Here is a 13,937-nt window from a genome sequence, read left to right on the forward strand (position 1 = left end):
GGACAGTAACAATTGGGAGAGAGAATGTTCCATCATAATTCATTTCCTCAAGATTTACGAATTGACATTCATCATGTTGTTCCACCTCCAGGCTTCAACATTTATTTATAAATCAACCCCATCATTTTCATATATTATTTATATGGTTCCAAGATTATCATAAAAACAAGAACAAGTCAAATAATTCCTCCGTTTCTAAATATAAGTTTTTTTAGAGATTCCACTGTAGATTGCATATGGAGCAAAATTAGTGAACCTATACTCTAAAAGGAGTCTATATACATCTGAATGTAGTCGTTATAGTAAAATCTCTAAAAAGACTTATATTTGGAAGTGGAGGGATTAGTTCATTATGTATGCACGAAGGCACAAGAGGCGGCACAATTAACAGTCTCTGAATGATATAGCTAACACAAATTCTTCAATCTTTATATATGTAGCATAATTTACATTGTATTCATTGAACTCGTGGAACATGAAATACTATACAAGACATATGTTTGTACATAATTTAGATACACATACAAACTATACTTAATTAAAGTGGATGTGTGCAATTATATAATATTTTTTTGCATAGGAGGATATGCGGCGTATGGCACTCCTTCTATGCAGTGGGGTAAGAAGGCTCCATCGCAAGGCCACACATACCCCTCTTGTCGGTAATGTCCTTCTCCATTCGTAAATATCCGTTCTCGCCCCATGTTGTTCCCCATGAGTTCTTCAACAACCAATACTTTGTGCCATCGCTGGTCTTGCCATAACCAATAGCTGCAATTCCATGGTCTAGATCAGTGCCACATGAGCCCGTCATTACTCCACCTTTGTAAAACTGGAACGTCATATCTCCTCCATCTACAGCTACCGAGACAGGTTGACTTGCGACGGCTTGCATGAGCGCTCCCTCATTGTTGGCTGGAACATCCTCATAGCTTTTGATGGTCGCGGCATCATTGGTTCCACTCTTGCACTTGTCATCTGCCGCGGTATATGGGTAGTTGGACTCGGTGGTGAGACCACCATTCTTGATTATGAACTTAAAGGCATCATCCATGAGACCTCCTTCACAACCTTGGTCTTCACCATGGACATCACAATCCACCAATTCTTGCTCTGAGAGTGAGATAAGCTTGCCAGTTTTGAGTTTAACGATGCCCTCTGTAGCAGCGACCGCAGAAAATGCCCAACAACAACCTAGACATGGTTATGTTTTAGTAGATACTATCAGACGACATTCTAAAAAATAAACATATATGCAATACATATTATCCTTAATATACTCACCACATTGGCCCTGGTCCTTGATGGGAGTGACTGCACCTTTGGTCCTCCAGTCTACGGTTGCCGGAAGTGCATCGAGACTTAGATTCTCGTACCTGAATCTGGTAGGAACCCGCTGCAAGCTTGGTTTGTACCCCTTGTTAGCCTTTGTCCCCTTGAACTCCTCGTTGGTGAGGTCAGTAAACTGATTGATGCCCAAATAGAACTTGTGATTCTCAGAGTTAAACGACTCGATGAACCCGACATTGGCCTTGAAGACCTCAAATCGGTATGCCTTCTCAGTGGTGTCTTTGTACACACGGTTGTACTGCGCCATCCAGCTCTCATGCCTTGCCACCATCGACAAGTCATCGTTGATCTCGCGAGCCGCTAGGACCGAACTGTAGAAGCAAAGGCATCCGAGGAGGCCAATGATCAAAGCTTTTGAGATGGCCATGGTATATTTGATGGATTGCTTGCGAGTACTAGTGTGCAATGTGTGCTCTGCTTTGTTTCTACGGATGGAACTGGGTTTCTTATATAGTTCCATGCATGTATTTAACTATAAATGATGGAGAAGGTCTCCAACGTAGCAGTGAAGTACATCTAGTGGGAAGATGTTATAAATCAAAGGTACTTACGGTCTGGTGTGGGGATGGTGGTGTAAATCAAACATACCTAGCTGGAAGTGCTTGCACGGTGACGTTGACGGATTTTTCTATCAATGATATTCCTATGTATCTTTATAGCGTTTTGGCGTGAGTACCGAGGACAAAATATATAAGTTTGCTGCCGTCTATGCAGTGCATGTATAAGAATTTGGAGTGTAACATTACGTTTTAGATTCTTGATTCACATATTTGTTGGTACCTACCCTGCAAGAAAAATTATGGGTACCTACAGAGAATACATATAAGAATCCTTGTAGCATGCCAATATAAAATGATTAGATGTGCGCTTGTAGGGACTAGGAGAGCAACACGGACATAATAAGTTGATTAAGACAACTTAGCTAACCATATGATGGTATATTAAAAAGAACTAGGAATAGTTAACCGATCTTAAGTAGTTTAATTCGGAGTCCAAACAATGCTTTGTACACATCTTCTATTTTAAGTTCTACATGGACTCCATAGCCCCAAACGTACGTCTAGTGCAAGAATTTTAATAACACCGAGCGTATTTCACGGCCACGCAGATGCTCCCTTCGACTAACAATTTCATAGATTTCATAGAAGTACCGTATCTCACATTCCCTGCGGTGGTCGTGGTGTGTGCGCGGTCACCCTAAGAAGCGTGTGGTGCGGGTTGTTAGGTTGTGCGGCATTGCAGCTCAAGGTTGAACGGTAGTATGTTACGCCCTGCAAAGTAGACACACCGTGCAAAGCACCAAGCGACACACACAACCAACGCAGACAACACTTATCTCCTCCTCCCCTTGATTTGTAGGGCTACGAAAATGATATGCAAGAACTGAGCAGAGTACTGACACATGGATAGGTGGGCCAAGGCAAGAGAAACATTGGTGGGTAGTTGAGAGCCGGAGTAAACACATGACACACGCATGTACAAATGGGACCAATGCAAGAGGAAAGGGAGATGGCCAACTGTGAAAGGCGACATCCATGCAAAACAGTTAGGAGGGCCTACAACCCCCGATTCATGGCGAGCACAATAAGTTGGGATCCTTTGGACCCTGAGCTTCATCGCCAATGTTGTGGGTTGCCTTGACCACATTGCTCCCCTCTTCGAGGGCCAGGTTTCCATCTTTGGAAGCCTGCATTTCATCGCCGACGGAGTCGATGAGACACGTCTCTACAACATGGCACTGTGCTGGGCACAAGATCCAACGCACATGCAATGCATGCGATCTGCATCAACAATCCACCAGCCCTCCTCGACTTGCCAGTTTGTGGTGACAATGGAGTCCATCTTCCCTATCTTGGATGAATATGAGTATGAGGGGACGAGAGCTTGGATAGCCACCTATTGAAAATATGATCTAGAGGCAATAATAAATTTCATTATCTATTTCCACGTTTATAACTAATGTTTACATTTCTATGCTAGAAATTGCTATGCTTCTTGAATGTGAGATTCAGAGGAAAACTCACATGCATGTGTGGAAACATAAACGCAAAATAGGTTCTTAGTCTCGCTTCTAAGGCTAGCTCATGTGTTGCATGATGATCCCGTTTTCCTGGTCATAGGACATTGTTAAAGTAACAAGGATGATGCCGGCAACAACGAGAGCACATTGTGAACGGAACAATGGTGTTGAACAGACCAACCGAATGATATACTACAAGAACACATCGTCACAATGTTATAAGTATAATTATAAAAGTGTTACCGTATACACTCATCCTTAAACCATGCGAGTATCAAGTACATTCATGCCGGATGGTACACTTTGGAGTTTTCAAACGTACCTTGTAATAGGGTGATTATAAAGGCGGCTTGCGCGCACATAAAAAAACTATGCCTAGGGATTTGATAGCTCAAGATCGGGATTTACTCCTTCAATGATGGATAATAATCTCCGGGCACACTCAATATTACGGTATCCATCATCGTCTAGCCAGATATAGTATGATATGATCACGAGGATACAAGGATACGGAAACGAGAAACGAGAACAAAACCGTAACGAGGATAACTTAGTATTGTGATCAAATTTTTAATTCACAAAGATACTGACAGAAGTCTCGCCTTGGATTTTGTTAAATATCATGAAGCAAAAGGAATTGTGTGCGCAAAAAGAAGGTTTCCTCGATAAATATATTCGTGTGTATGTAGAAATCAATATGGGTGTCAGAATCACACTATTGATTTAGCCTGTGCGACGTCGGCGCAAGCAACACGAGGTGTTGAGTAGTGGTTTTAGCAGACACTCGGCTTACTCTCCGTATGCTGAGTACCCGTGAATTTATAATCGGCACACAGCTGAACAATCAGGCAACGACAGTATTTCCTGTAGTGGAACATGCGTATGCATTGTTTGGGTTTAGATGTTTCATCTGTATGCATGATTACCATCGATCCATGCATGGCAACATCTACACATGTTGTTTGCTTGTGCGAGTCCCCCAGCCAGCAATCTACTCTGCTCAGCATGATCTCTGGAGTCTGGTGCTCATTTCTGATAGACAATCCTACGCGGCCGTTACACCAGCATGCAAGATGCCCAAAGGTTACGTGCGTGTGCCAACCCAGCAATCACGCAGGCCCATGGCAGCCGAGTCGAATGGGCAGCCCAATGGCATCATTATCCTCCCAGCATAATAATTTTCATCTCTGATAAAAAAAATTGATAGACATAGGCCGTACCACAGTGGAAAGGCAACATATATATACCTGGGCCTGGGCCAGCATTTCCCCAAGTTCAGCCGAACGCCAAATAGAAACAATACTGCATTTGCATTGTCAAGAGTGTTGACAGCGAGAAAAGCTGTAACTTCTCCAAGATTAAAAAAAAAGGACAAAAAAAACCTTGGGACATCATCGCTACAATCCATAGATCAAAAGCATCAACTTTATACATGCAGACCGGCACCGCGAGCACCTATATGCTTATGTATCACCTCGGAAGATGGAAGGCAGACCAATCTAATGCATTTCAATCTCCTGCGTCGGTATTGTCGGTACTGAATGGTCCATGTGGCGAGTATCAGATGTGCCAGATGAGCTTGCTATCTCGGCTTTGCACAGAGGGCAGAGGGCATTTATCTTTAGCCATTTGTCGACGCATTCCTTGTGGAAGCAGTGTGTGCAGGGAAGTTCACGAAGCTCTTCGTTGTGTGCATACTTGGCAAGGCAGATGCAGCAAACCTGGAATCACAAGAAAAGGCAAGACGGTAAGTCCTTTCAACATGGAACTTCCATTTTGTTGCAATAAGCAGGTACTACAAAAGATACAAAGCAACAGGTCAACATACAGCATCTTCAGCAGAAAGCGACCGCTCCTTGTCAGTCCCTGCAGCCACTATACCTCCCTCTTGGCCTTCGGCTTCGTTACCTGAACCATGGCGGCGTTTCTTGGTTTTGAATTTATAAGTTGGCAAAGTATTGATGGATTCCGAAGTGGCCCCTCTTGTATTGTTTGTGTCTTCTCTGAAGCCCATGACGGATATAATGCAGGGGAGACAACAGCATATCATTGCGCAGAGGATGAAAGGCATGGCATACCCAATACAGCTGAAGGTGAGGAACACGATGCATAACCTGGTAGGAAACAACGTGAGCAGCAGGGTAAAGAAACATAACATCACATCCGAATAAACAATATATGTACTTACCTGTACAAGTTTGGAGCATCAATAGCCGAAGAACGCCCACCGAATATCCACACATTTCCTACAACAAACCACACGGCAAAGAAACAATCCAAGGCCATCTTGAAGTGGTCAAAAAGTGCATTAATCCTGCAAACAAGGGGCATCCATCATCATTTATAAATTGGTTCGTACTATGACCCATCCATAACAGAACAGAACTATGGACTTTGTAGTATTCATCATAAGTAGATGCGTGGAGGGCGGGCATAAACTAGCTCCCATATACCATAACCTAGCTGAGAGCAGCATCTAGTAATATTTTCCTGGTCAAATAGCAAAAACAGCAAAGCTAGCCAGTTTCAACCATATAATGATTCAACAAAAGTTACTATGATACAGAAATGCATTTGTGAGCTGGAATAGTGAATTTCACATGCAAGCTATGACCATTTCATATAAAACCAACAAACATAGAGGACTATTCATGCAAAAAGACAACAATGTACCTTGGGTTAGCCAGAACTGCATTCCGTGCAGCATTCCTTCGCCGTTCTGATACACTTGCAGGAGTGGGCTCAGTCGAGTTGTTCTGCGAGGAGCCCTGAAGTGAGTGTGCTGGCTCATTCTCACCGTTCACAATATTACGGTGTATATAGCGCCAGTAAAGATGTGGCAAAGTGGCAAAACAACCGACCGTGTAACCTATGACCCACTCAAACAATGGAGCTTGTGGATGTTCCTTCCTTGACAGGGATAGCACAACAATGGCAGCAACAATTTGGCTAACATTAACGATAACTTCAACCGAAATCCATAGTCCAGAGTTCAAAGGGCTCCTATGTCGCCGACCATAGTTATCACGTCTCCTAGTGCCTGAAGTATTTTCTGCATGAGGAGGACCTATTGCTGCTGGTGGCTGCAAGGCAGACGTTGCAGCTCTTGTTGAAGGCCTATCCACAGGATTCAACCCTTCATGGTTCTCTCTACCAACACTGTGCGATGCCGAGGCCGAAGGACCGCTATCCCTTGGAATATCAATTACATGTTCATGACCACTTACCCCCGTTGTTTGTTCCATTCCAGATTGCGTAGCAGTATGACCTTGAATTTTGAGGAATATGATAAGCTAAGCTCTTCAGTATTCAGAAGTAACAAAGGATGGAGGCAAGCTGCCACATTTCAATGCCCTCCTGCTATCTATGTTCTAACAAAGGATTTGTGTGGATGCTTCAACAGAGAATCCAAAGCTTCAAACTAGTCTCTCGGTTAATATAATCAATGATAGTTGTCCTGCAACAGTAATAGGAAAAACGCATTAGTGTGTCACCATTTGCACACACGAAATACCACCATCTTCAAACATAATGAAACCAATAAGCTACTAAAATTAATATAACATATTCATATGTATCCGGAATTTTTGCCTAAAGAAAATATGTTCTCCTCAAAAGATAAGTGTGATCAGGATGAACCAACAAAACTCTACAAATGTTAACAAGTGAAAACAGATATCATTATAAAGAAGTTTAATTACTTGAAGCACGGGTTATAGAAATAACGACAACGGGATCCGGCTGAGGCCTGGAACATGATGCCTCTTGCAATGGAAGATAGGGATGTAAAGCGACGATAAATACACCTAGGGTAATATGACCTATGACGTAGTGAAGACAGACAATTGTGTGCATATGGGTGAAGTGAGCAAGACAAGGAGCAGCAAAGCTCATCCTAGCCTAACCCCATTTCAGGAACAGCTTAACAATCAAAACCCAAATTCTAATTTGCATCACCGCCTTATCACAGGTTCACAGTACAATGAAATACAAGTTGCTATTTCATCTGAGTAGAGCTCAATTTTAAATCCTCAAGGACAAGGTTAATAGGCAACAACATCAAACTCAAGAGATAAATATCAAAATAGTAAAGCACTAGCAGACTGCAGCTGGTGGTAGACCTCTACTGGGTTACCACCACACTAGTTGAACCACATAACGATAAGGTCATACACTGAGATACAAAGGATCAGTTGGGCCATAGCACAACATCATTGAAGACCATTTCACTAATACCACAGTTAATCATGTCAACATATCGCTACAAGCTAAACAAACTAACCACCAAATGCAAGCAATAGAGGCATAATTAAATATAGAAGAAACCAGTGAAAACTGTGAAATGATGGTATTCAGCAATCACATTTCCGTGAGCCACATAGGAGCATAATCCAAATAGGCATCACTAGCACTTAAACCCTGAACAGCAATGCATAAACAAAGCAGTGCACATGAAAACTGCCTAAAACCAACCTCAGATCGTTCCAATAATAGGCACAACGGCCCAAAGTACTTCACCCAATAATCAACTACAGGGTGACATAAGATATTGCAACATCGCCGCAAATTACCCTGGCCAATATCACACCGACCGTACTACATTGACAGCAGGACACCTAAATTTGAGAATTCTCGCAGATCCGGTCAACCGAGGGCGTATCAACACAAAAGAGACCCCCAATTTGACAAACAAATCGTCCGATCCGCACAAACAAACAGCACGGGAGAGACGATTGAGGGATGAGATCGTTACCGCAGCCCTCGAGCGGCGCCACGGAGAGTAGATCGACAGGCAGACAGCCGGTACTTCCCTGGCGCAACCCCGACGAACTGTGCGCCGACGGCGTGAGGAGCAGCGGCAGGGAAGGGGGAGGTGACGCCGGGTGACCTGACGGAGCTGGCGGCGGGGAGAGGACTGACACAGGGAGCACGAAAAGGCGACTGTGAGGACGAGGACGAGGAGTAAGCGCGGGTGGGGAGATGGGGGGAGTGTCAACCCTAGCCTGTCTACTACTCACTGTGCAAGGCAGCTCGCGCGGCGCGCGAGGGGAGGGAGGACGGCGGAATCCGGCGACCGGGCGGCGCGAGGAGTGCGGCGGAGCCAGTCGGCTGCGCGCGGCGGCGATCGGGCGGCGGCGAGGAGTGGGCTTGGTGCGGTGCGGTGGGGAGGGCGGAGACGGGGAGGGAGGGGTTGGTGGCGAGGGTCTTAACCCATCTCGGATTGGGGAATATGATGGAGGATGACGATGCCTTCTCCTTCCCGCAAAGCTAGAGCGGCGAGCGGGCCGAGATGGGCCGCCAGGGCCTCGCGTTTCCGTAAATGGTGTACGCGCCGGCCGCGCTCGGGCCGCTAGGGGACAGCAGGCGGGCCGGGCCGACGAGCCCTCACGCGGCGAACCTGATCGAGAGCGTGCTGTCCCGAAAAGAAAAGAAAACCGGGAGCGTCCGGCCTAACCTTGCCGGAAATGTGAAGATGCCTCTCAAATCAAAAGAAAAAAAGTGAAGATGCCACTCTCGAGTGAAGACGCGTCTTTACTATAAAAAAAAAATTCTAAAAAAATGACTTGAAAAATGACGCAACAGTATTAGAATGTTAGGTTGGGCCTCCCCTCTTACGGTATGTGGACTTCGTCCTCATCGTCACCGATTGGTGTAACATATACTGATTGGCTGCGAACTAAAACACTTTCAAAAGAACTAGTTTTGAATTTAAGAAGGGACCCTAGTGCTTTTATTTAAAGATAAATATTGCTACATGACGGCAATACCACTACTAGTGACTCTCTTTTACTATGAAATGGCACTGCTAGGCACACCTACTACGTACCAATTACAGAATAAAGATGGTTGCATGCATCGCTCCATGCAAAGGCCGAGAGCTATCATTCTTTTCAAAAAGAACTACAAAATAATAGCTGCAAGCACCTGCTATATACATACTATGTGTTCCTGTTTTGATGTAAAATCATCGTTGCACCCAACTCCTAACAATAGTTAATCTATAAATACTAGTTAGTTGCACGTGCTTTGCACGTCAATACTTAATCATGCACATAAATAATAAATAACTCGGCAGTGCACGATTCATACAACAATATCCATTTTCAATGAATATTGCAAAAAGGGCCCTTGGATGTTATAATAAAACTGATAAATAATTAATTTAAAGATTTTTATATTTATTAGTTGCGTGGAATTGCAAATTAAACCAATCGATTTCATGAAGTGTTTGATGCTGAGACGGGTGTGCCGGTGAGGCTGAAGCCTGGAGTGACTTGGACTCGGGGACGACGCGACAACATTGTTGTCGATGGAAGAGAGTCATAGGTTGATGGGTTCGGGTGCAATGGGGGTGCTGGGAGCTCGCCGGCTGTAGAATATGGTGAGATTTAGAAGGAGGCCAGGGGGGGGGCAGAGGGGGTGGAATCGAGCAGGGTAGAGGGCGGAGCAGTACGTTGTTGGGCCTGCATCAGGTGATAGTTCTAGACAGAAGAATAACACCAAAGTGAGGAGGAATACGAAGTTGTTGCCACTGAACTTGAATCGGACTTCGGACAAAACTCATATAAATAAATCATTTTTAGGACATGACATGTAGGTTTTCCCTTAATTCAACATCTAAGCTGTAAATTTTCTTTTTGTTGTCATTTTATCTAGAGACTTTTTGACCTGTCCTTTACCCCAGTTAGCACAGTATCAATAAAACGCCGAATAATCCATTCATCTCTTTACCCAATACTTGTGTTACATTATTTTGATTATTATTTCAGAAAGATTTCCTGCATGTAGACTTGATCCTTATGTTAGGCCCATATAGCAGATGATGCGAACGGTACACAGGTTCAACATAACTAAATGCTAACAATATTTACAGAGATTTTCTTCAATATTAAAATAATCACAACTCACTCATCTTGAATATAAACACGAAAACGATTATAAATTAGTTTGAGACGTTCTCAAATATGTGGTTTGCATTTTATCTAAGACACGTGTGTTCCTTAATGAAATAATTGTATCATCAACATATATTTGTTCAATTATTGATTTTGATAATACAAAAATCATCCTCTATTCATATTATGCCTATATATATGACGTACGCAGTTTGGAAGGTATGAAACTTAAATATTTTTTCATGAAAATAACACATATTGCTTTAAATATAAATCGATAAGCAATGTAATAGAAGAAAAGTAAACCTATGTTTACTTTAGAGAAGCACATAATCCAAAAAAAAAATTATTGGCCGATGGACCAGTAGGACTTATTTTTGCGACCAACACATCAACACAAATAGGTGTGTATCTTTTATTACCTAACCGAATCGTGGAGACTTGAAGCACTTTGAGGTTGATTTATTTTCTGGAGGTTTCCACTGAGCTGGCCTTTTCCTGCCTTTGCGGATTGTGCAGAGAATCGGGCAGACTAGCTGAGAGTTTTTAATAGAAGGAAATCCTCTGGAGTTCACTGGAAAGGTGCAAGATGGGCCCCATATGTCACATGCTCAGTACCAGCCTATGCCATGTGAGCATGCAGGCGAAGGCTGCACCACCGCGAATCCCCGGAAAGACAGCCGTAGGATCATTTTTATCCAACGGTACATATTGCACCAGGACCCGAGCAAACAAATGTGAGCCACTCGATTCAAACTATCCAACGGTCCAGACCATAAGTTACTTGTATACTATAGAGTAGTATAGATAATAGTAAGAGAGTTTTGTGATATTTAGAAGAAATTGGAGGTTTTTCTATGGGGAAGAAGAAATTAGAGTTTTTCAAAAAATAATTAGATGTGTGTGTGCGCAGACGTGATAAGGAATAATATGGGCTGGTTAATCACATGCACTGGTCAGCACCACTTATGCTTTACACTGCATCATCCCATTTTGCTAGCCAAATCTTTAAGCTATCGAAAATGGAGGATGACGATGCCTTCGCCTTCCTGCAAAGCAAGTTCGGCGAGTGGGCTGGATTGGGCCGCCAGGGCCTCGCGTATACGTAAATGGGGTACACGCTGGCCACGCTCGGGCTGCTAGGAGACGGCAGGCGGGCCGGGAGTGTGTGATGTCTCAAAAAGAAAAGAAAACAGAGAGCGTCCAGGCCTAACCTTTGCCGGAAATGTGAAGGTGCCCCTCACAAAAAAATTGTGAAGATGCCACTCTCGAGTGCAGACGCGGTTTTACTATTAAAAAATGAATTCTGAAAGAAAAAGACTTGGAAAATGAAGACGCGTTTGCTGACGCAACCATACTGGAATGTTAGCTTGGGCCTCTTGCGTTGCAGTATGTGGACATCGTCCTCATCGTCACCGATTAGTGTAACACATACCGATTGACTCTGAACTAAAACAATTTCAAAAGAACTAGTTTTGACATTAAGAAGGGACACTAGTACTTTGAAAAAAAAATGCTAGGATGATGGGATCAGTGTCTATGCACTGTGGCAATACCACTACTGTTGGCTCTCTTTTACTACTAAATGCCACTGTTAGGCACACTTACTACGTGCCAGCTACAAAATAATACTCCCTCCATTCTGAATTACTTGTCACAGAAATGAATAAAAATAGATATATGTAGAACTATTTATATACATTCATTTCTCTTATAAATATTTTTGAACGGATGGAGTAGTTGCACACAGTTGCTATAAACGTACTCTTAGTTCCTTTTTTGCCAGAAAATCGTCGCTACACCCAACTCCTAACAGTAGCTGTTTTGGAGAATATAACAGTAACTTAGAGATTAGTGATTTCTACAAGAAATTAGAGGTTTTCTATGGGAAAAAATAATTAGAGTTTATTTGAATATAAGTAGATGTTTCTGTGTGTGCGCGCGCGCACGCGCGATCAAAAAAATATGGGCTGGTTTACCACATGCAAGGCCTGGTCAGCACCGCTTATGCTTTACACGACATGATCCTATTTTGCTGGCCAAACCTAAACTGTCGAAATTCAACACGGAGCTTCCTACTGCGTGCCTGCGTGCTGGGAAGAACACAAGGGAACTATGTTAGACCGAAGAGCCAGGGCTATGTATCACTTGTATTGATTCATAATTACGCCTTCTGGCACCCGTTCCCGCTCGCTGCTTGTGGGTTGGTCTAGAAAGGGACGCTCGAGGAGCGGTTTTGCACTGTTTTTCGGTTTCTTCTCTTTTTCTTCTTCAATTTTTTCTTCTCGGTTTTCATCAATTTTCTTTGTTTATGTCTTGTTATTTTCTTTTTTTTAATGCATGTCTACTTATTCATACACATCGTACATTTTTTTATACAGCGAAAAAAATTTATACACGCTTAACTTTTTAAAGACATGACTAAAAGAAATATATGTATCGATGTATACATTTTTTCATACACATTATGCATTTTTCGTATACATAAGGAATATTTATATGTATTTAACATTTTCAACAAACATGATTAACTTTATTTTCAATTATATGTTTTGACGTCCCTGTATTTTTATAATATTACACATTATTGTTTATACTTATGACACATTCATATATATATATATATATGTTTTGATGTCTACTTTTTAAATATATATCATACATTTTCTATGCGTCTAAAACATGTTTTATACACTTTTAACATTTTCTGATACATGGTTAACGTATTTTTTATAAATGCATGTATTTGGATAATTTCAAATATTTGTAAACAATTTTAAAAATACATGTCGAAGCATTTTTAAATGATATAATCATTTTTAAAATACATGAATATTTTTTACATTGTACAAACATTTTTTTCACGAACACAATTTTTGGGAATGCCTGAACATTTTGTTAACACTATAAAATATTAAACTATGCTAACAAATTTTTTAATAGCACAAACATTTAAAATAATCAAGTTAGTTTATCTTTTTGCATATAATTATTTTATAATTAGTAGAACAATGCTCGTGCGTTGCAACAGGATATATATATTCTAGTACGTTAGCTTATAATTTACCTGTCAACAATAATGCGATTGTGTAAATAAATGGTCATCAAATTTTGCCAATGAATTACTTTATATTTTGATTAGAAGTTTCGTAAGTGAATTAAAGTGAAACTGGTTCCAAAGGTAAGTAAATTAAGGTATTTTATTATCCTATACATGAAAAATTGGACGAAGCGGTGGTGGGAAGAAAGATGAAATGAGAACGTTACGTTCTTTGTAGAGATTGTCAAAACACATGAACTAAGAACAAAATGGAAAAACAAAACAATAAAAACAGAAAAGAAAACAACCTAACCTGGGCCAGCCCACAACGACGCAAGGCAGTGCTCCTTGAGACGAGATATCCTTCTGGGTCGCACCATGCGGCATATAGCCGCGCACAGACCAACCTAAGGAGGTCTAACCTCAAGAGAAGTATCCCCGCGTGTGTTCATTCGTTCACATATGTTTATATTTACCCTCAAAAAAATATGTTTATGTCCCTTAGAGGACATCCGATAAAAAAGCATATGTTTATATTTTTTCATCTAATGAAACATATGTTTATATTTCAAATTTTAAATGAACAAACGAACATGCGCGAACCTACTTCCCATTGCTACTGTTGAGCCGC

The 13,937-nt window shown here is 41.9% G+C and overlaps 2 protein-coding genes across 5 annotated transcripts; both read right to left on the reverse strand.

Moving 5' to 3' along the window:
• Positions 1-559: 559 nt before the first annotated feature.
• LOC125514992 (senescence-specific cysteine protease SAG39-like) lies at positions 560-1,732 on the reverse strand. Its single transcript, XM_048680400.2, has 2 exons — positions 1,285-1,732; positions 560-1,194 (listed from the first exon to the last, which is right to left on the reverse strand). The coding sequence occupies exons 1-2, from the start codon at positions 1,715-1,717 to the stop codon at positions 608-610; spliced, it is 1,020 nt and encodes a 339-aa protein (XP_048536357.2). The 5' UTR covers positions 1,718-1,732; the 3' UTR covers positions 560-607.
• Positions 1,733-4,644: 2,912 nt separating this feature from the next.
• LOC125514991 (E3 ubiquitin-protein ligase At1g63170) lies at positions 4,645-8,602 on the reverse strand. Of its 4 annotated transcripts, XM_048680399.2 has the most exons (7): positions 8,389-8,602; positions 8,124-8,285; positions 6,232-6,827; positions 6,044-6,126; positions 5,559-5,684; positions 5,199-5,484; positions 4,645-5,091 (listed from the first exon to the last, which is right to left on the reverse strand). In XM_048680399.2, exons 3-7 carry the CDS (start codon positions 6,613-6,615, stop codon positions 4,870-4,872), a joined length of 1,101 nt encoding a protein of 366 aa, XP_048536356.2. In that variant the 5' UTR covers positions 6,616-6,827; positions 8,124-8,285; positions 8,389-8,602; the 3' UTR covers positions 4,645-4,869. The 4 variants fall into 4 exon arrangements, with proteins under 4 accessions (XP_048536356.2, XP_048536352.2, XP_048536354.2 ...); XM_048680395.2 differs by having other exon boundaries at positions 6,044-6,827; XM_048680397.2 differs by having other exon boundaries at positions 6,044-6,827; positions 8,124-8,311; positions 8,389-8,596.
• Positions 8,603-13,937: the final 5,335 nt, after the last annotated feature.

The sequence above is a fragment of the Triticum urartu genome, chromosome 6A, assembly GCF_056163025.1.
Source record: "Triticum urartu cultivar PI428250 chromosome 6A, HENAU_Tu73, whole genome shotgun sequence".
NCBI lineage: Eukaryota > Viridiplantae > Streptophyta > Magnoliopsida > Poales > Poaceae > Triticum > Triticum urartu.

Coding starts and splice junctions, on each gene's coding strand:
- LOC125514992 (XM_048680400.2), bottom strand. CDS start 1,717: ATGGCCATCTCAAAAGCTTTGATCATTGGCCTCCTCGGATGCCTTTGC. Junction 1,195..1,284: donor CAAGGACCAGGGCCAATGTG/GTGAGTATATTA, acceptor AACCATGTCTAG/GTTGTTGTTGGGCATTTTCT.
- LOC125514991 (XM_048680395.2), bottom strand. CDS start 6,615: ATGGAACAAACAACGGGGGTAAGTGGTCATGAACATGTAATTGATATT. Junction 5,685..6,043: donor GCAGTTCTGGCTAACCCAAG/GTACATTGTTGT, acceptor CCTTGTTTGCAG/GATTAATGCACTTTTTGACC. Junction 5,485..5,558: donor GATGCTCCAAACTTGTACAG/GTAAGTACATAT, acceptor GTTTCCTACCAG/GTTATGCATCGTGTTCCTCA.